Here is a 21,942-nt window from a genome sequence, read left to right on the forward strand (position 1 = left end):
AACAAAACCTCTAGGGGATTCTTCCATCTAGGAATTCAAGCTTTGAAGCAAAATCTGCTTTTCTGTCTTTAGCAGATCTCTTTGCTGTCCCACTTCTTTCTCCCATTCTAATGTTTAATTGGCTTCAGCAGAGATGATCTATTGCTAGTTCTGTGTCAGGCCCTTGCCAGTAACACCATGGGGTCTGAGCTTCCTCCAGTCATCTCATGCTCTTATTTAAAATATTTTAACTGGAAAGCTTAGATAACTGCATTTCAGAGACTACCATTTTGCAACAAAATTCCATCTGGTCAACATTAGGTCCACTAACCATGGTTGGAGTGAAAAATAATCTTGCCTTCATGTTGAGTCTGTACAGCTTCAGTTAAACGTGATTTGGTGTGGGATAACTTTCTACTAATGAGCATCAGTACTGACAGCAGGAAAAACTAGCTTTTAAGAATCCAAATTTCAAAGCACACTTCTTGGCAGTCTGTTACTCACTTTCTATTTCTTGGGAAGATTTGAGTGTTTCTCCAAAATCATACTACTCTTTGGAGAAATGGTAGATTTTTCAGAGTTTCCAGGCTTTAGGAAGGACATATATGAAGCACCTGTGTATGGAAAGAAAATTAAAATTATAGGAAACTGAGTGGTTTTAATATTACATAGTGTTATTGCTAGCCCTACTTCTAAATTGAGTTATCTAATGAAAAAACAGGTCATAATATCCTTGGGAAAGACCTAAGAGGATATACCCAGCTCACAGGATGATGAGGCAATGCCTTTTAAGTCCCCCCAAAATAGGATTGCCATGCCACATACAGAATGAAGAAATGGCCGTATTCGTCTCTGCAGTAGGACCTGTGCAGTAACGACAATGCTGATACCCTACAACTTTAATTTTCCCTTTCTTAGAAAGCTTATCAGTCACAAGTACGGTGCAGGGAGCAACTCTTCTGCAGACAGCGTAAGAGGGGCAGGGATTTATGTACGTAGCTTCAAAGGAGAGCAAACAAAGTCCTTATGCTGAGAGAATTTCACCTAAGTTATAAGCTTGTCCTCCTGAGCTACAGAGCTTGGTTAACAACCTGTAAGGAATGATGATGAGTTTTTCTCCAGATCATCTTCCATTTTAAGGTGTATTCTCTCCCGCGCCAAGGCTTCTACGTACTTGGAATAGGACCAGGAAGCCTGCAAGAACCATTGAAAACCATCAGCCTCCAGACCATATCACTGGTAGTTCCTGGTCCGTTTCAACAGTGAGACAAAAAAATTGTTTATGTTATATCCCTGTTATTGAATAATCACAATTATCAAGAAGAGAAGTTTTGTCATGACAATTCTGGAATTGTGGGAAAAATACTATTGCTGCAAATAAGCAAATCTCTGCATATCAGCAGAACACAACTCAAGCCTAAACCAAATTCTTTCTGGATATGAATTTCACAAGTAATGAAAAGCTTCTTATTTCAGAATTGAAATTCCTTCTCTTCAATTGTTCTTTAAATAAAGATTCCTTTTAAATCTACACACCTAAAGGGCTTGATATGTTGTTAGACGTTAATACTACTCAGAACCTAAGTCTTAAAAAAAGTAACAAAGAAAGTAAAAAAGTGGTCACTGACAGGTAGATAAACTTATAACAGCAAAGTTAATTGTAGAAGAAAGAACAGTTATTGAAGAATCACGTGACAGCAGTATTCCAAACCAAACTCAAACTTCCCATTCTCCCAAGATCATTTTCTCTCTCTTGAGTGATATCTGTAGCAACATTTTTATTACTCACCTGCAACCCATATCCTTCTGAAAATGATGCTGATCCTGTCTCTGCGCTAATCTCATCTACCAAAGTACTGCTGATGAGTTTTGTCCCCACTTCTTTAACCTGCCAATAGGAAGAACTCATAATTAGATATAAACAATAGTTACTGAGCTAAAGTAAAAAGCAAAGTCTGAGGAAGCAAAAGTTGTCATTGGAGATGAGATAGTGTCATATGCACTAATGTTTTGTAATGTCCAGCTTCATACTTCATAATTCATCATGCTGGTCATAATAAAAAACAGCAGAAGATACTGGGTTTTTTAATTATTTCTGTGTCCTAATTGGAGTTTCCTCACCCCTACACTCCTGTCGACTATCTTCCTTTCAGATTCAATACCTACTCCAAAATATAGTTAAGCGAGAGGGCAGATCTGCAACATAGCATGTTTTAAGGACAGAGAGGCCTTTGTGATCCTCTAATTTGGCCTCAGGTATAAATGTAGAACGTAGGATTGTCATGATTAATTCCAGCTTGATCCAGTAGCTGTGAATGAACTACAGTATACATGGTAGGAAAACAGGCAATCTGATTTAAAAAAATTGCAGTGAAGGACAAGGCATTGTAACCCTTGGTAAACTGCTCTGGTGATTAACTATTTGTCATTTTCACATTGGTTCAGTGTTTTACAAAGGCTGCAGCTTTGCACATTCTGTCAGATGATCCCAAAACTCTTTATGAACATTTATCAATTGTCATATTTAACCTCAGGTAATTAACCCCATGACATCCCCATGAGGCGAGTAATATAACCTTCCCATGTTGCAAATGAGAAGGTGACAAAAAATGAGGTCAAATGGTTCCCAAAGTCACTCAGAAAGCCCTTGAAAGATATGAAAAGGATCAGAATATCCAAATTCCTTGCTCTCAAGGTCCCTTTTCTTTCCTCATCATCCTCGCTGTCCTATGAAGCCATCATCTATAAAGGTGACTTTTAGGTATAGAACTGGCCAGGCAATGTGATGTTTATCTTTCTCCAGAAGCAGACTTACTAACTTCTGTGGCACACTAAATTGGTGGATCAAGGGTGCCAAAGCAAATACAGCAGTAGTCTGTATGCTAATATACCACAGTTTATGTTTGCTAGCTTTCTCAATGAGAATAGTGAAGCGAGTGAGGTCTTCAGTAATGCTTTGTCATATCAAATTAGGCAATGTTATGGTAATATCATATCCCATGACAATATACCACTTACTAACAAATAAGCTTACTGCTAAGAAGCTTAAAGAGAGATGAGGGAAACATGGAAAAGGAAAATTAATGCTTATTTTCGTTTTGCCAAAATAGGTTTTACCTTTCTCTGCTAAGGGCACGGAAAGAATAAGTACAGATTTACAGTGTAAGTTGAAACTATTTTGTACACTTGAAAGCAAGACATCCAAAATCTATTTTGAAAGTAAAATGCAACTGTGTATACAACAAATTACAAATACTGGCATCAAGGCAGTCTGCAAAAAGTGACTAATGATATTTTTTAAAGTATGTGGCATGTGCATCTAGCAGTTAACAAAGGAACAAATCCACAGACAGGCCCATACAAAGATGAGCCCATAAAGCTGTGCCACACTAAGGGCAGATATGTGAAAACACAGAAGCAAACCATACTCTCCCCAATATCTTTTAAAATAACTATTTCAGCTCAGTACTTAAGCAATCACATTATATTGAATGTTCAAGTTTATTTCACCCTGTACCTACCAATCCCTGCCTTCCAGACACCAAGCTTAAAAGAGGTCTCTGCATTGTACAGTGCTTGCATGGCATCCTTCACAGTCAGCCACTCCTCCCCTGCACCGAGTCCATTGCCAGGAAGCCTTCAACAGGATTCGCCCCATAAATAACAAATAGGCACACTCAAAAAATATTGAGATAGTCAAATAATACCAAGTCATGCATCATGATCCAGTGAAAACTTCCTTGACTGCCCGTTTTTTCCATAATACTACATACAAGTCCAACTCTTATCCAGTTCATTCAGAAAGTGAGGTGAGCCCAGGTAGACTGGGCACCCAAGGGACAAATTTGTGAGAAAGGAGAAAGTAAAATTCCTCCCCCAGGACAATGATTGTTCCGTTTGACATAAATCCAAAATGGCAACTGATTTGGGGGGAAGAAGAAAATATACATATAAGAAAAAAAATATCATTTATAACCCTTGCCAGAGCTTTCCTCTCCTTCAGCATGAGCCTAGTGGGGCAGAGGAGCATAGACATTATTTTAAATGCCAAGAAATCATCACCTTCTACAAGCTGCCAAGTGAACCTGCTATCGCTTATGTTGGATGAGTCTTATCAGTATCCTTCAGGGATACTGAATCATTTGAATAGTTACGTTGTCACTGAGGGGACAGAAATCTCAGGCAAGAGAACACGGAATGGCAAATTCTTTAAACAATAATAGAGGGGAAGAAAGGTTTCAAAAACTTATCTGTTCCAGCTATTCTTTCAAGAGATTTTAAAAGGCAACTGGTTTACTGATAACATTTTGTGAGAAGAATGGTCTGCAAACTGTTTACTGAACTGCATGCATTCTCTGCCTGTCACTTTCTAAAATTTCTTACCCTATTTCCCAGCTTAGAAGGGTAATTCACCTTTCCCATTTGTTCCCCATAAAAGCTAGGCTTTTGCCCTCCTGGCCAAGATTTGCTCTTTACTTCCTTGATCTTAATCAGAAATCTTATAGACAGGCAACAAACAGATGGAAAAAATAAGTCTGTGAAAACGCAAAAGTGCATTACTTTGAAATATTGCATTCTTGTGCTATAAGTATTGCCAATGGCCTTGCCAGACATATCTGTATGGAGGCAACGTGCTTTGGAGAAAGAAACAAGAGCTCTTGGATTTTAGACTTCACTTGACATTGGTGTGTGGCCTTGAGTAACGCTTCACTGGTCCTCAGTTTTCATGTGTCTAAAAGAGGATAACAATGTGTACATGTTCTTACAGGCATATATGTCTTTATCTGTCCAGGTTCTCATGTGGTTCTCATCACAAGTAACATCTCAACACATGTGTACATGGTATTTAAAATATGTAAAGGTCTTTTAATGCTACTTATGATAGTTTGCAAGTCCAGTAATTTCTCTGCCTTTAAAGGAATGTTCTCTCCTCAAAGCTAGCCAAACAATTACATTTTGTAAAAAATAAACTTTTGCAAAGCCTATAATCAATAGAAAAAAAAAATCCATTATATTTTAATAATAAAATTCCAACAAAAACAATTTTACAAGCAAGCATTCCGATGTAGAGGTCACAGTTCTGTTAATGCACTGAAACTGTCTGGAAACTCATTGTGAACAGTCTAACAACTTCACTGTCAAAGCTGAGAAATACTCAAGAAAAGACAAAGACTACACAAGGCAGAATTTTCAAATGCTCCTTCTGAAAAATAGATATGAAATCTGGCTTGGTTTGTTTTTTCTTTCAATAATGACACAGGACTGTAAATTCTAAAATAGGACAGTACATAATGAAAGTGCAAACAGGTCTGCTATTTCCCATTGTACACATGGACTGTACATAGATTTATTTCTTTTTTAATGCAGCCCTCTTTTTTGCTCTTCTCTTGGCACAAAAGATGACTCAAATACGTTTTCCCCTCTGCTTAATGAAAGGAGTATTCCATTGACTCATGTGCTTCAAGTTAAACACATGTATGTGCATTGGCAGGATTGGGAACTAATCGTCCCCGGACCAGGTTGCATGTAAAGCCTGAATTCTAAGAAAAAGATTTCGGTAGCTTTGGATCAGGCTGAGAAAGGGATATTTGAATTCTTGCATGTTTGCTCATGAAGGAGTTTTTATACGGTTTGTCAGCTGTCACGTGAAACTTTGTGAGCCTTACCTCTGCTGTTTTGCCTTCCTTCTTTTGCATCTTTTTTCCTTTTTTTTTCTCCAAGGCAAGTAGAATTTTGTCACTAGCCAAATTGCTTCGAAACTTACAAAATTTTGGCCAAAATTTAAACAGAAGAGCAAAAATAGTCATCTGCACAGAAAGAAAAGAGAGTCAGTCTTGACCATATTAAGAAAACAGAGTTTACTGTAAAATAAAATGTAGTTTACCGTGAGAATGAAATAACTATTTCTTTTTGAATACACAGCCTTGTTCCTCCCACGTACTGTGTCCTGACATTTCAGCCCAGCTTTGCTCGGCACATGCTTTTCATCAGTGTGTTTATTACTGGTGAGAAATCTTCCTAAAACACAGTTAAAAGGCACTTTCTTTTTTTATATTTCCCTAAACAATTGTTTGCATTAATGAAAACATCCATCATTTTTTACAAGTATTCCTGATAAAATATACACCAGTTGAATTGCTTTTGCACAACTGTTCTGCTCAAGTATTTCAAATATTCAGTTCATTAGGGAGAGGGGTTTTTTTCCCTCCTTAAGAGAAAGGAAATACTTTTTTTGCCTCTGGAAAGGCTCTTAAACCACATTACAGATCTATGAGCAAATCTTGGATAATTTTTAAATGATATAATCTCTCACAGGGTCTTTTTTGAACTAGAATAAGAAAAACAATTTTAGAAAAGCAAACAGAGGGGCTTAGTGAATTCTGTTGCTGCACATACTGAGGCTCACATTTTTCGATGTAGATGTTTAATTCTCATTGAGAAACTTGGCTTCAAAGGAGGCGAGCATGCTCAGCACCTCACCACTTCTGGCCCAACAGACTTGAAAGTGACATGTGAGTCACTGTCATGTTCTAGTCACAGCTTTTTGGCCAAGTTCTTCCCTTCGTTTTGTGCCACATTTCTGGAGCTCACTGGGTATAGACAGGCTGAAATGAGACTTCATATTTCTCTTAGGACCTGTGTGAACCCTCTTCTCTGACAAACTATTCATCTTTTGTGATCCAAACACTTTATGGACTCACAGTTGATGTGTAAAGGTGTTGGTTGTAGTTTGTTAGGAAAAGAAGAGGATCTAGTTTTCTTGGGTTTATAAGGTAAGTCAGAGGAGACAGTAACGATGAATAAGAAAATAGTAAGTCTGTAGTAAAGGTTCAAAAATTGCTGGTCAGTCTGATTAGTACAAAGATGAGAGAGAAAATTGCCTACGGCCACTTAATACAGACTTTCTGTAATAAAAATGGGAAAGACATTAAGTTAAGCCGTCTTTGTGCTTTACTCACATCTGTATTTTTTCATAAACTACAAAACCTACAGACTTTCTAAGTATGAATTACTTCTCTGACATTAAGCAAGTGGTAAAAAAGAAGCAATTAAAAACACAGACAGAATTCATTTCTACTGCCAGAATTCCTAGCACAGACCTGGATAACACCTTTCCAGGATCAGCTAGTTGTCAGAGATTGTCCAGTTTATTGAGCAGTAAATATCTGAAACCTCTCTCATCTCCACCGTACAGTCTTCATTGAAATGCATGACTATCGTGTTCTCCTTCATGCCCAGGCTTATGTATGGAGTCCAAATTGCCACATAAACAACAAAAACTGTCCTTAAAATCGGGTACGGAGACTCTGGTCAGATCTGTTACAGAGATTCTCCCAGCTTCTTACCTGTGCTTCTCTAAAAATGTAAGGTCCTAGTTCTTTCCTGCGCTCCAGAATCTTCTTTGCTTGTTCAGTTGGGATGTCAATCTGCAAAGCTGGGGGTACGGCAGAATTAATAAAGCAGTCAATAATAGCTGTGATCTTTTTCTGGACTGTGGCATCATCACAATGAGAATGGCACAGGTCCTGAAAGATGAAAAATAGCATTTTCAGTCAATGGAGAGAGAGACTCAGACCCTTCACAGGGGCCCAGTGATCAAAGAGTAGTAGTCATACAAAAATAATTATACAATAGATTTTTTCAGTATGTAGGGCAAAATTCTTATAGCAAATGTGCACAGTCAAAGACATAGTTAAGACATGAGTGGGACTTCTGGTTTGCAAATGCAGATATATAGCAATCATTGCTTTGAGGTGATAATCTGTGCCTGCACATTCTGATGGAACAGGATAGTTTTTATCCTGCCTTCAGTCTAAGTACGTTACTGGCAAATATGAGGCATTTCTGAAAAGAGAAACACACTTACAGGTGTGAAATGCACTGATTTTCACAATAAGCCTGCTATGACTAGCATAGCCGTAGTAACTAAAAGACAAAGAAATGCTCTAAATACTCCAAGAAAAGAGGGGAATTATTTAGAGGGTACAAGGTGTTATAACCAGGAATGTTGGCACAAGAGGGGACAATTTCAGCTACCAGTACAATCTTCTATTCATTGAAATCTAGTTTCCCCATTCATTAATATTTTCTAGTTTCCCAAAAAGCTCAACGTTTGAAATAACTCTGTGCAAAACAAAATACAAAACAAACCTGGACTTACAAGGGTGAGATCTTAAAGAAACATTGGGGGTTTCTACTTTTTTAAATGTGATCCCATTGTTCTTGTAAAACCTGTTATTACTGTGTTTTCACACTCTGACGATGCTACCGTTGGACTTTGGCAGGACGGAAAAATAATTGAAAGAACTTCCTTCAAATGCTTTGAAATACAAACTTTCCATCTATCCATAAACCTCAAGATTTTTTTATAACACTAGGAGATTATCACATACATCTCCTAAAGACAAAATGAGCACCCTGGAGGATTTTCAGGAAGAGCGTGCTCTAAATGAAGAATTTGCATTTAGTTTTGGTATAGGAGGCTAGGTATTTACTTTGCAAAGAAATTAAAACCAGAGTTTTTAACCAGAAATGTGGTATGTGAAAGAGCTGGCTTGTTTTATTATGAATACTTTTTAGTTTTGTGAAGGAAAAAAAGAATGATAACAGCTACAATAAGGAAAGTAAGGCAATATAAAAACATATGCAATATATCCTAAGAATATATTATGGCTTCCTTTGCTCATTTAACATAGAAGAAAAGGCAGAGAGCTTAAATGGGGAAGACAAACAAGCCATATGATATCAAGAGGGATGAGACATGAACATAGAGGAACAGATGGAAATGATCCACAGAGTTATATTTCTTCATATTTGTTTTAAAAAAAATAATAATTTGTTTTTTGATTGTCCCAAGATGTGCTGCCAGCTTGATGGGTTACAAGGAGCAATGCAGTCACTGACTCCTAAAGGGATTTCTGTCTAAACTGATGGCACGATAGGGCTCAGACAATACAAGTATGCACTGTGCAAAGCGCTGCCCACATCTTTGGCGATATTCTTCCAGTTCAGCCTGACCCACAACACTCCTACTACTCCAGCCCTTTGCTTCTATAAAGAGTATCAACTGCCAACTATGACAAATCGCGTGCATGTAGAAATATGGTCAGATTGTACTTTTTCTTGATAAGAAGACAAATAAAATTAACATAAGTGAAGGAGAGAGGGTGGGACATAAAATAATGAAGGTTTTCTTCAGAGACCAGATCCACAAAGAAAACAGTTTAAACTACACTCCACATTAATTTGCAGAAAGTTTCCATTTCCTTCACAACGCAGTGATGAAGAGTCACAAATCTGAAAAAAGCATCAAATATTTTGAGAAGGATTTATGTCAGGGAACTTCAAGTGCCTTCATGTCAAGTTTCTAGTCTAAGCTAGTCACTCTGTAACCAAGAGAGAGACAGCAGCAGCTCCAGAGAGCATTTCAGCCTATGATTCCTCACTTGGGGATCAGAGACTCTGTGAGGAGGAGAAATTGCCCCCTGGAAACAGAGAGGCTTCAGCTGCTAAAGCAGACCCCAAATTCAAATGCGTAAAACTAAACAGTGAAAATAAACCCACGTGCCTGCAGCAGGATCTCCAACTGCTACTGCAGCATCAACTGTGTTTCCCTCCTGATTTCTGAGCATGATAGCTAACCTCATGCTCCCTGCCTGCCACGTGCGCACAGGCTGTGTTCAGGAGCCCAGTCTCCAGGCTGTGGACTCCAGTAGCACTTTTGCATCAGCAGTATCCCAGAGGCAAAAGGAACAGCTGAAAGATCTGTGGTGTCCTGCACTCAGTCCAGGGTGCTACTAGGAGGCTGCACTGTGATTTTAAGCCTCACTCCAGAATTTTCCCATTGTGTTTCAGCCCACACAGCAGCAATTTCACAAAGGGAAAAAGTTCTCCTAATTCTAACTGGGAGAGAGGCAACCCCTGCTGAAATTCCCTATCACGTTATACCTTGGCTGCACCCTCAGCTGCAGTCAAATGTGACTGTAGGGAGTGCAAGGGAGCTGGGGGCTTCACTGTACATATAAGCTTTTTGGGTAAATACTGTCTTTACGTCTGTACGTTTGATTGAATTTAAAAGTTTTCTCTGATTTTTGAGGGATTAACAAATTCAGGAATAATCCCATTATTTAACAGTATGTAACTATAAAAACAGAATTAACATTTTAATGCTTGCATATTTTCTACTGCTCAGTAGATGTATACCAAAATCTGGGAATTAGCTAGTTAGTAGTGTCCCTTTAGAGACTAAGAAGAATGTTACAGTTTGAAGAAGCGTAAAGAAATATAGGGATAATACAGTCAAGTCATTAAAAATAGCTACTCTTAAGAAGCAAGGATTTTTATCAAAGAAAAACAGGTTAAACAGTGAAAGAGGTTTTACTATGAACAAGAAAATGCCTAGAGATATTCTTGTTAAAATTCTACTGATATGCAGAAATGGATGCATTTGCTTACAAATTGAACAATATTCCCCTTGTTCCATTTTACCACCGTACCTTATACTTCTGTACCTCTTGCCAAAAGAGCACTCCGTTCTCCAGTAGGTCTCCTTTCAGTGACACAAAGCGTTGAAATTGATTTGCTGTCACTGGATTCAACAGCGCTTTGCGGAAAGCAATTATTTCACTAGATGAAGAGACACACTTATTGTCCACATGCTGTCAAAAGAAGAAATAAATGTACCAAATAAACTTTGTTTCAAAAAGCAGTAACAAAGGCATTAGTTAGCGTAAACTGTCTGATTCTTATCTTTGCACTGACCCTAACTTTCAGTAGTTTATGAGTTTATGACATGGATACAATAGAATGTGGCAAGGTTTCATTTCTTTCTTTCCTTCTTTTTTCTTTTTTTTTTTTTTTTCCAGTTTGGTTTGGGCAACATTTTTTGGAAGACGTGATGGGAGAGGAAATGACTGACAATGATTTAGACCATATGACTACATCCTATAAAGTATGGAAACAGCTATTGTTATTGATTATGGCAACAGGCTACTTTTCTAGAGAACAGTTTGAGTTTTGTGCAAACAAACAACAAAGAAAAAGGAACAGAGAAACCACATAGCTTAAAGTTGTAAAATGCTTCTGACAGGGATCTCACCAACAAAATGAGCTTTGAAATGTGTTGCCATGATCACCAACAGAAGCTGGGGAGTTTGCTCTCTGTGGAATAAAGCTACCAATAGCAAAATAGAATTTAAAGTCATCGAGACATTTTGGAAATCCTCATGCTGCAAAGCACAGAGCAGTAGGCAGCCAGGAAAGGGTGGAGAAAGAAAGATGGCTTATGCAGGGACGGTTTGTTTGAAATTAAGTTCAGGCTGGCCTGCCTTCCTGAACAAACAGTTCTTGTGCTGTCACTGAGGAGCAAGCCAAACAACCCCCTCTTTGTTATCAGATGGATGAATGAAAACTATCTTCTAACAGTGGTATAAAACTCTTGAAGTCCTGGAGGGATGGAGTGCTGTTCAATGGTCAGCAAGGGACAGAAACATTTTTAATTGCTGCAGACAGTCCTGGAAGTCTAATTTGATTCTAAGCTGAAGGTCTTTGCAGCTTCTCTTAAAAACAGGGGTTATGCTTAGCATCCTGCCGCGGAGCCTGCCAGGGATGAGAGCCTACACCTGAGAGAGGGAGGGTGGTGGCTGTCCAAAGGGTCCTTTGGTTAAAATAAAGTCAGCTCAACTTAGACAGTAAGGTGGCATCTTCTCAGCCCTCCTCCAATTCTCCAAACATGTTCTGTCCCCTGTGGCCTGGATTTAGGGAACTTTTGGGAAAAATTATTTCTGGAGCATATTCATGATGGGAAGAACAAAACAATGCTCCCATCCCTATACTACTATATGAACACTACTTATTTTATGGGTCAACAACCTTGAAGCAGAACATGGAAAATAACCGTCTTCCTGACAAACAGACAAAGGGAAAACTCAGTTAACAGAACCCACATGGAGTTTGGATCTCTTTCGAACTAATGGTTTGCGCAGATAATTGGTGACCGGGTCTCCAGTTTGATTTCAACAGACAATAAAAGTTCAACTGAATAAATGTACACAACTTGTATGTTGGCAATCACAAAGAGTTCACTGCTCTTCAAGAGGAAAAAACTGGCAAATATCTGATGAAATGTATTATTACAAAGGTTTAAGATGTTTAAAATTGATATTATCTCAGTGCTGTAAGATTAAAATACAATTCTAAATGAAACAGATACTGTGAGATATGATTAAACCTGCCCACTCCACTGCATACTTCACATTCCCTTTTGTGTCTGCACGTAATCCACTCGCAATAATAAATAAACTACCAGATGCTGGAATGAACAGCTTGTCCCAATAAGTCCACTGCATGAAAAATACAGATAAATGTGAATTAAAGGTACAATACCAATTTGAGGAGGGTTAAGAGTGCTCCAAAGTCCAGGACAAGAAGCATGTTTTTTTCAAGTATGACCTCTCCAGCCAGGAAGGGAGAGAAATTTACCGTGAACATCCAGCGGGGAGCTAAATTCACCAGTAATGTGAGTAATCAGTCCACTGTAGCCAATACAGTCATGCCCGCTTTTGACAGCATTACATTTGGGCCTCACACAGTCAGCAGGGAAATTGTGAACAATGTGTAAGGTCCAAACAGAAAAGACAGTGAAACTGCAGACACAAGAGACACAGTAAACTTCACTTGCCTTCCACATCCTGGTTGTCTTCTGTTTTTGGCGTGGAAGATCTTCAGTTATGTCCCTTATCTGCGGTTGAACAAAAGATTATCATTGCATTTTTTAACTCTTCTTGTTTCATCTTCAGCCCTCTAATGACTGAGTTATGTAATGTAAGTAATGTTAGAATAGTTGATATATCTTCATTTGGATCTTTAAATTTGAAACTTGCTGTGGACCCACACTGAACACCATCCCTTGTTCAGGTGTAAATGAGCATGTGCTCATTAACACTGGGGAGTTAGAGAAGACAAAAGGCAATGGCAGTCAAACTGCGCTCTTCTACTGGTTTACCTCACCCATAATGTTATGAGGGACCAATTCTGTTGGGAACAGATTTTGGTCTATAACTTTTTTTTTTTCTATGAAACATTTTTAGTTCCTTTGGACAGCTGTATCAGAAATACAGACGATCCTGCAGCTTCTTTGTAGCAAAAATACACCTCAAATCAAGGGCAGATTTTCTGAATAAGGACTACATAGCATGCCCACAGTGTTTGGTCACTGTGAAATATGAAGCCAAGTGGAGAATGTCATCTGGTTTCATTTCTTCTAAAATACGTTCTTCAAAGGACCTTTTCATCCTCTGAGTTTGCAGTAAGAAATAGAAAAGAGCAGTCAGACATAAATGGAGTTAGGAAAAGACTAAAAGCTCATTAGAAGTATGTATTTCCTGTAAACTGTTTATTAGAGTTGAATACAGCATTTTCCAAACTGCGTGGGCTGCTCTCCCTGCCAGCACAGTGCAGCAGGTGCAAGAGGAGGCATGAGCTGACTTCCAGACCTGGAAGCGACTTCGCCTTATCACATGGGTTTGTGCCACAGCTCGTAAAGGAAATGGAGTTCAGCTAAAAAAGGGCAGAGGGTTATGAAATTTTGTTTTAACATAATCATTATTAAAATTACAATTTGCCTTATCAGAACCTGCAGTTTTCAGATTGTTTAGTGCTCTGAGTCAATGAAAAGGATCCAGTTCAAATGCACTTCTGACAACCTTATTGATGTTAAAAAGATCACTGAAAACGAGTTTTATGAGTCAATGCAGTCTGCCTATGTGTCTGCTTGGTGGAACTGTCAAGTTTCCTTCTGCTGTGACATTCGCATTTCAGAGCTATTGTGGAAGTGCAAAAAACCCCAAGTCTTTCTGTATCTGCCACCAGCAGGATGATCTCCCTGCACAGATCCCAGCCACACAGGCACTCTCATAAAAGGCATATGTTAGCTCTGCCCATTCCTCAGTCTTTCTAATGAGCCAGCAGGAGGCGAAAGGCTTCTCATCCCCATTTTTCTGGCAACTTTCTGAAGTAACCAATTGGAAACAAGGCTTGTAACAGTTAACCTCCCCACTCAGCAGAGTTTCACAAGTCCTTGAGTCATTTCTACATGCATTGCAGCTCCAGATGGCAGAATATGGACAGTGTAAGAGAGACAGAGAGAATACAGCGTGGAAAGCCCACTCATTTGCTTGTGTTCTCGTCCCCTTGGGCAAATCCTTTACACAAAGTACCATTTCTTCTTGGGGCAAGTATATGGCTAGAGTAGAATGGCATATGGGGAGTGCAGCACTCCCCATATTCAAAGATTAGTTTACTCCTCTGGCAGCCTGGCTGGCAGCACAGCTAACACCAGCTTCTTCAGATTCAGGATCTAACAATAATACTGTCGGCCAGACTAAGCCTTCAGAGGAACTGCCTTCACAATTATCAAGCTAAATGCTTCGACCTGTACATGCTCGAGCATCGCTTTTAGTGTAAACTGAATGTGAGCTGTGGGCTGCTTTTCCTCTGAAGCATTTTATCCCAATGGTAAATTATGGGCCAAATAAAAAACAATGCCTGAATGTGATGCTGTTGTTAAAAAATTACCTTTGCTTGTCCCTCCGCCCCATGGTGCTCATCTGCCAGGAACAATGGCAGCCATTGTTTTTCTAATCTCTTCTGGACGCATTGCTGAATTTCTATCAGAACCGCTGGTGAAAGTTGATCATGAAGGATTTGTCCCCATCCTCCACCTGAACGTATTAGCTAAGCAATCCAAATACAATAACACATGACATAAACTTTTGTGTATACCAAAAGTCCTTTATCTCTCTACATCCTTGATTTAGCAAAGCATGAGCTTAACTGTAAGCAAAGCATTTAATGCGTGCTTACCCAAGGCTCACATGTACTTTTCATAAAAGGGTACAGATTACATTTGTCCCTACCTATAATAGAATACAGACTCCGGCAAATAATACCCCAGATTGACCAAGTAAATTTCCTAAGCATCAAGATATATTGGAGTACCACAGCCCAGACTCACTGTCTGTGCCTTTACTGACATACTAAAATAGAAAGCTGGAAGAAGTCACTCTGCCTGAAACCCATTTTTACACTTTTTCTGAGATGTTTTGTGCTTGCTCTGGCTGTGGCCTCAAATCAGGGTTTAAGAGAGATGTTCTGTAAGGGTGGGGGAGGAAGAGTGTAAACAAGAAGGAGGGGATCCCCACAACCAGAACAGATCCAGATTTCTGGCCAAAAATGTAGGTAAGATTTGAGGAGATACTATGGGGAAAAGCTGGATTAAAGCTGTTTATGGACTTTTATCTGTCATATTCAGTATGATTGCTATTTATGAATGGTTTTGTAACTGGTACCTGTTCTTGTTGTTCTCTGGTAGCTGGGCTGTTTGGTCCAAAGAAGTACTTTTTGTTTAAGTATTTGTTTTTAATGTCCTTAGATTTTTCCTCCCTTTTTTCTTTATCCTTGTGGAACATCTTTCTGAATTGTTCAATATCTAGCCAGCACATGAGATCCATGCTACAAACAAATTTAAACAGAATGTTATTACAATATTGAGTTAATTTCATCGACATTCTAGGGAGTTATTAGTTTAACCACAAGCCACCAAAGTGTTCAAGTCCTAAATACCAGGTCAGATTGGACTGAAATTTTATGTCATTTTTCCTTTGCTAGTACCATCTGGTGAGACCATGGCACTTACTGAACAGGCAGATCAAACACACATCTTCAGGATCTAATTTAGGGTCCCTTCTGGGGTACCCTGAAAAGACTAACCTCCTCAGTGTGCCGCTGCTAAATCCAGCAGGGACTGTGAACCAGAGCCATAGTGCAGAGCTCACAGAGGGAATGAAAAATGAAACAGATGAGAATTTGAAGCAGTACTGAGGCTGTGAGCCACCGAGAGATGAGTTGACACCCCCTGTTCTGCCTCCTCCTTGTATCGCCAGAGAAAGGAACAGGAATGACAGCTGGGAACATCAACCCCAGAAATGCCCCCTTTCTTGCCCCATGTGAAGGGCTAGAATTTAAGTCAGTCCGCAGTCAAGACGACAAAAACAATTTATGATAAATTTTGTTTCTAGGGCTTTTTGTGGGATGCCTTTTCATAAATTACTGATTCTACTACTTGCTTCATTATCCATAGTAAGTGACAAATAATCTCCATATGCAATTCTTGATCTATATATTGTTCATAATCATTTGAGTGTATGCTGTCAATTTAAGTTTTCTTTAATGGAACATATATTGGTTTTATGCTTTAAACCAGAGGACAAAGTAAGTGACATATCTACAATTTCAGTTTAATTTATATGACTGTTTTCTGATAGTATCTTATTAGCTGAAGTTTTGTGAGCATTTTAATGACGACATTCACCTCAGCAGGAAATATGAAACATTAAATTCAGACAAATCTATTTCACTTTTCCTTTCAGTTAATAAGTGGCTTTTTTGAAACATTAATCTATGAGTAAAATTTTCAAAAGCATCCAACTGATTTAAGAACAGATGTCCCCCTTTCAAAAATCTTTTGAGACCCTTACAGACCTAAGTTCTATTGAGACTGAAATTCTTTCATTCGCTAGTTCATCACAACACGAATAAGTTCACCCAAATGCAAGTGATCCAAGTTACTGTGGTTTAGGGAGTTATTCCTTGGCATCTGCCTGTGATAACTGATCAAATACATCCATCTGATTTAAAAAGCAAAATATATAATCTTAAAGTGTGTTAGGTTAAACCATTTACAGTGGCAGCTTGTCCTAGCGTACCATTCTTTTTCATTTCAACAGATCAGGAGGACGTGCATAGTCAGGTAGTCTGGTGAGACTAACAAGTGGTAACCCATTAACCCAAAGTAACACAAATTCTCCTGCAATTGTGTGAATATATCCTATATATTTAAGAAAATATTAATTAATGGAATTTTGTTTAGTTTCTTACCAGAATTTGTGCCTAGGTGCTCAGCAGCCTGTCCTTCCTGAAACTTGGATCACTTACAATTGGGCAATAACAGAACCATAAATTTTGATGAAGAGGCAAATGACATATTTGTTGGTTTTTGCTGAAATTTTCCAGATTGCGTTAGTTCTAGTATCCCTTCAGCTTATAGTACCGTTAAGGATCTTTATTTATCATGCCAGCTGGACATTGAAGTTACTAGGTCTGGACCCAGCTCTGTTTTGTGAGACTTTCTCAAATGTTTTTCTTCATTATGAATTTTTACAAAAGGAAATTTCTCCATGAATTAAACATTTTTCTGTCTGGCTCTGTCACTTAAGATGAGACTTGTCTGTGATTAACAGAGAGACAGCAAGTCCCAGAGGCAATTCAGTGTACCTCTCCAGGACCCCATACTAGCCAGTGACCTGTTCTCTGGTGATTCCTACCATTTCCCTAGTTAGACAGGAACTCTACACCAGTGGTCTCCCAAGTGAATTCTGTGCACCCTGGGGCACATGTGAGATGATTTATTGGGGGCAGGAAGAAAATACTAGAAATTCAGTAGCACAAATATATAATTTATAAAAAAATAAATATACGTATATTGAGGGTGCATGCTCAAAAATTTTTTACTGATGGGGTGTGCGATCCAAAAAGTTTGGAGACCACTGGTGTAGAAAACTAATGCAGAATTCACTTGACCATTGACCCCCACAGCATAAGAATCTCCATCCGAACTAATAACCTACAGTCTTTTTGTAGTCAGTGAGCAGAAATAGCCATCTTCAGGAATGATCTATCCAAACTAGTTTTAGATGTTACGTTCAGAATTAGAAAAATTGTGTCCAGAAGTGTATATTTCTCTCTCTGACTACAAAGGGAAGCTATGATGATAAGCGGAAGTGATGACATTGAGACTTGGCCAGAGAAATCCTGTGCTAGATGTCCATCTCTGGACACTTTTGAAAAAGCTGACCAATATCCAATCTAAAATGATAGCAGTGCCTGACTGGAAGCAATAGGCAATATGCAAAGCATCAGTTCATGAGAACCCAGTTTAAAGGAAGGAAGTGACAGTTCAAGGACTTGCTAACAGTTATTTTAAAAATATATTTGCTTTTTCCTAAAACAGGATAGAGATTAGTATGGGGCTTGGGAAGAAAAAAAAAAAAAAAGGTGGCAAACTCACATTTACTTCTGCTAGAACTTCTGTTTAGATTCATTTTTAAATAAATGGGCCCACTTTTTCAAAAACACTGCATAAGCTGTATCTGCTGTGAGCTGGTACTTAATTCTGTTCAGATCAGTGCAAACACAAAACTGTGGTTGCTCTCACACTGTGAGAATAATATGGCTGTCTTCTATTTGTACATTTTTATAACATCCAGCTTTAATTTTTAAAATGTATTAAATTGAATCTGTACTAAAAAAGAAAAAATTTTACTCATTATAGGCTAATTGCTCTACTCAGGAGTTTGCCACTAATCAAAGCAGAAAGTGAAAGCAGAACTGAAATACCATCATGTTATGACAGGAGAATTTTTAACCAAAAAAATGTTAAGACAGTCAGTTTTCTGAACAATGTGCCTGTGCATTTCATAAATATACAAACATATTTTTTAAAAAGACTAAAATCTGTGAACATTGAGATAGCCAAGATCCCCAGCAAAGATTTATTCTGAACTTAGAAATGAGTAAAATAGTAACAATGAAGAAACATACCCAGCAGAATGCTCATTAAGAAAAGTCCAGAACTGTTCTAACTTCTCTTTGTCGTGGATCAGGTCAGACAGACTAGGACCTGCTGATTCTTTGGGAGCTTGACTCAAGTGCTGATCTTCTTTGAGAGAATCAAGGCAGGGTGGCAAACCAGTGTCAGCAATTGTACTCTGAGGGAAGAAATTATTTCACTCACATAACTGCTTCTTTCATGTCTGTATTTTGTTCAGTCTAATAATCCTTGCATTAGATAACTCCTGTCTCTATAGAACAGCTTTTTGATTGCTAAGAAAATAGAGTTAAGGCTCCAGCTCTTAGTTTTTTGTTTCCTTTAAACATACCAGTGTGTGCAGGTTTCATAATCAAATAAATTAATATCTAGCTGTAACTTACTTGAAATTTAGGTATTAACTTAAGATTAAGGGCCCAAAATACGTTCTATAGACTTTAATGGAAACTATCTCATTGACTCAAATCATACAGTGGTCTGATGTTGATATAACTGACAGAAAACCTGTATTTGTAATTAACACAATGGCTGTCAATCATTACCCAAAGTGAATGGTAGAAATTGGACTGCTTGCTTCTCCAAACTGACATGTAGTCAGTCTTTCATGTGTGATACTCAAAGTGTTAACCCTCTCTGATAGAAAAAGAGTTTGTTTTTGTTAGTAGGTACTCGTCTTACCTCATCCTTCTTGGAACCACTCTCTTGATGCAAAGCCTGGAGCTTTCTAAAGTACACGGAGTCCAGCTGTCGAGTTTCTTCCACCAACTCCACCTAATAAAAATAATATCTTATGTCATCCCTACAGTACACATTATAGAAAGATGGAGAACTGGACGGGCACCTTGCCAGTGACAGTGGATAGGAAAGAATATGTTTGCCAGTAATGAGAGTGATGTTTAGAAGACAGTAAAAGTCACATCCTTGTGACAAACAATTCAATTAAAAGGTCTGGTAGAACAAAATTTTCAGATCAGTGTAGGATCTCATGTAGATTTCTACAGAACACCACTAAATAATCTAACCTTTCTATATTTAAGAAAAGAACTTTGTATTTAAATAATTGCTAAATGATATTGTGTATATTGTGTCAGACTTACCTGATTGCCTATACCAGCAAATTGTATGTCAAAGAAGCAGAAAAACAGCTCTTAAAACTATGACTTTCAGTGGGAAATGTCAAAAAGAGAGAGTGGCACAGATTTCCAGAAATGGAAATTTAAGACAAGAAAGACACTGTATCGTTTAAACAATGAAGGTGAAAACTTTCAGACTTCCAGTTTTGTACCCTTCCTTAGTTTTATACTGGGTAATGCCTTAAAATAATAAATTGTGCATGATTAGAACTCGTGAAGCATTGGCATTTTTTATCTTAATTAGAAGCCTTATGTATATAACTAGAGTAGTTCTCCATGTTATGTGCAAAAAATCGGTAACTGCGTAAGGAACATTTTGGTGACCCTCTTGGCTGACTAAACCATTCAAATGCAGGGTTTAGGATATTTAGCAAAATTGAGCCAATGCGTTGTACTGATTAACACACCCATTACAAAGATTAGAAAGCCGTGGTCTTATTGTACAAGAGTTTGTGTGCAAGAGAGAAAAGAGAGTTTTTAGATTAATATTCATTACACTTTTGTCTAAATGTGAATACCACACTAATCACCGTGTTATCTGAATGCCTTCAGGCTCAGTGTAACTCTATTCCACTGTTATAAAGTGCTTTTGGGTATTCTTTCCTTTAAAAGAAAACGGACTTTAAAAGTAAATAGGAAAATAATTCAGAACATTTTTCATAAAGTTTAAACCGAAAGCAGATAGAGACAGGATGATAGTCGACAATAAAAAGGAACTCTCCTGTTTTCATGCTTCGTTTAAAGATAAAAATGTACATACTGACCATGTCCCAAATAAACAATTTTGGACTCACCTAATTCTTGATAAAATATCTTGTTTCATTATGGGCCAAATATATCCTGCTGTATGGTAGAACAAAGGGGAAGAGTAGAGCCAGGGACTGAACAAAATACAAAGCAGACCTTGTCTTTGTGCTGGGAAGGAGTGTGCCTAAGCATCAGCCTGCGCCTAGTACAAAGAGAATCTAGTGCCTCCTAGAACAGGTCGGTTTATGCCTGTGCATTATAACTCTTCACAAACGCGTGTGTTGTGCACTCAAAAGGATTTAGTTCTGTTTTTTCGTGCTCTGATTAAGATGTTTGTGTTATTAGGGCACTGAGAAGTCTGCATGTAACTACACTTGCAAAGAAAAGCGTCCTCTGAACAGAAAGGGCAATAGATTATCCCTCAGTTAACTCAAGGGGTATAAACTGACATACACATTAACTTAAAGCAAAACTGTATTTTCAGTTCTTACTTCGGAGGAATTCTTCCACCGCTAAAAGCAATGAAAACACTGTATTCAGAGCGTGATCAAAAGCAGAGTCCTTTTTATAGAAAAATGATGTATATTACTCGGCTGAGTCAATGACTTGACTCAGTGAGGACTGGCTATAGATATGAGACAACTAGTGTTGATAATACACACAGAAAATACACATTTACAAAAGAATGTAAAACTATTCTGATAGAAGGTAAATAAAATTTCAGATTAATTAAAACATTGATCAATTACACAGTGTTCTGCAGATCATAAACAATTATAGCTGAAAGCTTAGAAAAAATAATTTATATGAAAGCTTATAAAAGATGCTGAAGTGAAGAGAATATTTTGCAGATGTGTTTGGATTAGTATATTTCATTTTAGTAATTTTTTTTCAGTGTTTAAACTTTCAAAGTTTCTTAAGGAAATTAAGTTATCACAGGAAGAGAGGGAAGATCCCCTTGTGAATTAATTAGAAGGTAGAAAATAAGAAATAAAGAAATAAATAACTTTCATTATGGGGTGGGGTTCCTTTTGGAGTCTCACAGGGATCTGCACTGAGGTTGTTTTTTTAAACATTCAAAAATTATCTGGAAAAGGAGGTGAGTTAGGAGACAACAAAGTTTGCAAAATGATTCCACAGAGCAAAAAATTAAATTGACTGTGAAGAGCTGCAGGATTTCAGGACACTTTAGCCTCTGCATGATAAAAGGGCAGCTGAATTCAATGACAATAAACATTAAGTCATTGCAGTGAGCTCCAAATTAGGGCTTTCCATTAGTTGTTATTACTTAGTAAAGAGATCTTGGAATCATTGCAGATGGCTATTAGCTTACATTTTGCACATCTACTCAAGGTTCACTGTAAGTCAAAAGGCAATTAGAACCATAGGAACAATTAGGAAAGGAACAAAGAGCAAAAT

At 38.0% G+C, this 21,942-nt stretch overlaps 1 protein-coding gene across 1 annotated transcript in view; it reads right to left on the reverse strand.

The window, feature by feature from the left end:
- Positions 1–486: 486 nt before the first annotated feature.
- Positions 487–21,942, reverse strand: part of RGS22 (regulator of G protein signaling 22) — a 59,274-nt gene continuing 37,818 nt past the window's right edge. The window contains exons 16-26 of the mRNA XM_074145959.1: positions 19,322–19,414; positions 18,637–18,803; positions 15,327–15,489; positions 14,554–14,712; positions 12,659–12,718; positions 10,476–10,637; positions 7,326–7,505; positions 5,625–5,786; positions 1,769–1,867; positions 1,071–1,173; positions 487–593 (exon numbers count right to left, since the gene is read on the reverse strand). Of these exons, the coding sequence (XP_074002060.1) occupies positions 487–593; positions 1,071–1,173; positions 1,769–1,867; positions 5,625–5,786; positions 7,326–7,505; positions 10,476–10,637; positions 12,659–12,718; positions 14,554–14,712; positions 15,327–15,489; positions 18,637–18,803; positions 19,322–19,414 (1,455 nt within the window). The remainder of the gene's footprint in view (positions 594–1,070; positions 1,174–1,768; positions 1,868–5,624; positions 5,787–7,325; positions 7,506–10,475; positions 10,638–12,658; positions 12,719–14,553; positions 14,713–15,326; positions 15,490–18,636; positions 18,804–19,321; positions 19,415–21,942) is intronic.

Source organism: Numenius arquata, chromosome 3, assembly GCF_964106895.1.
Source record: "Numenius arquata chromosome 3, bNumArq3.hap1.1, whole genome shotgun sequence".
In the NCBI taxonomy this organism is placed as follows: Eukaryota; Metazoa; Chordata; class Aves; order Charadriiformes; family Scolopacidae; genus Numenius; species Numenius arquata.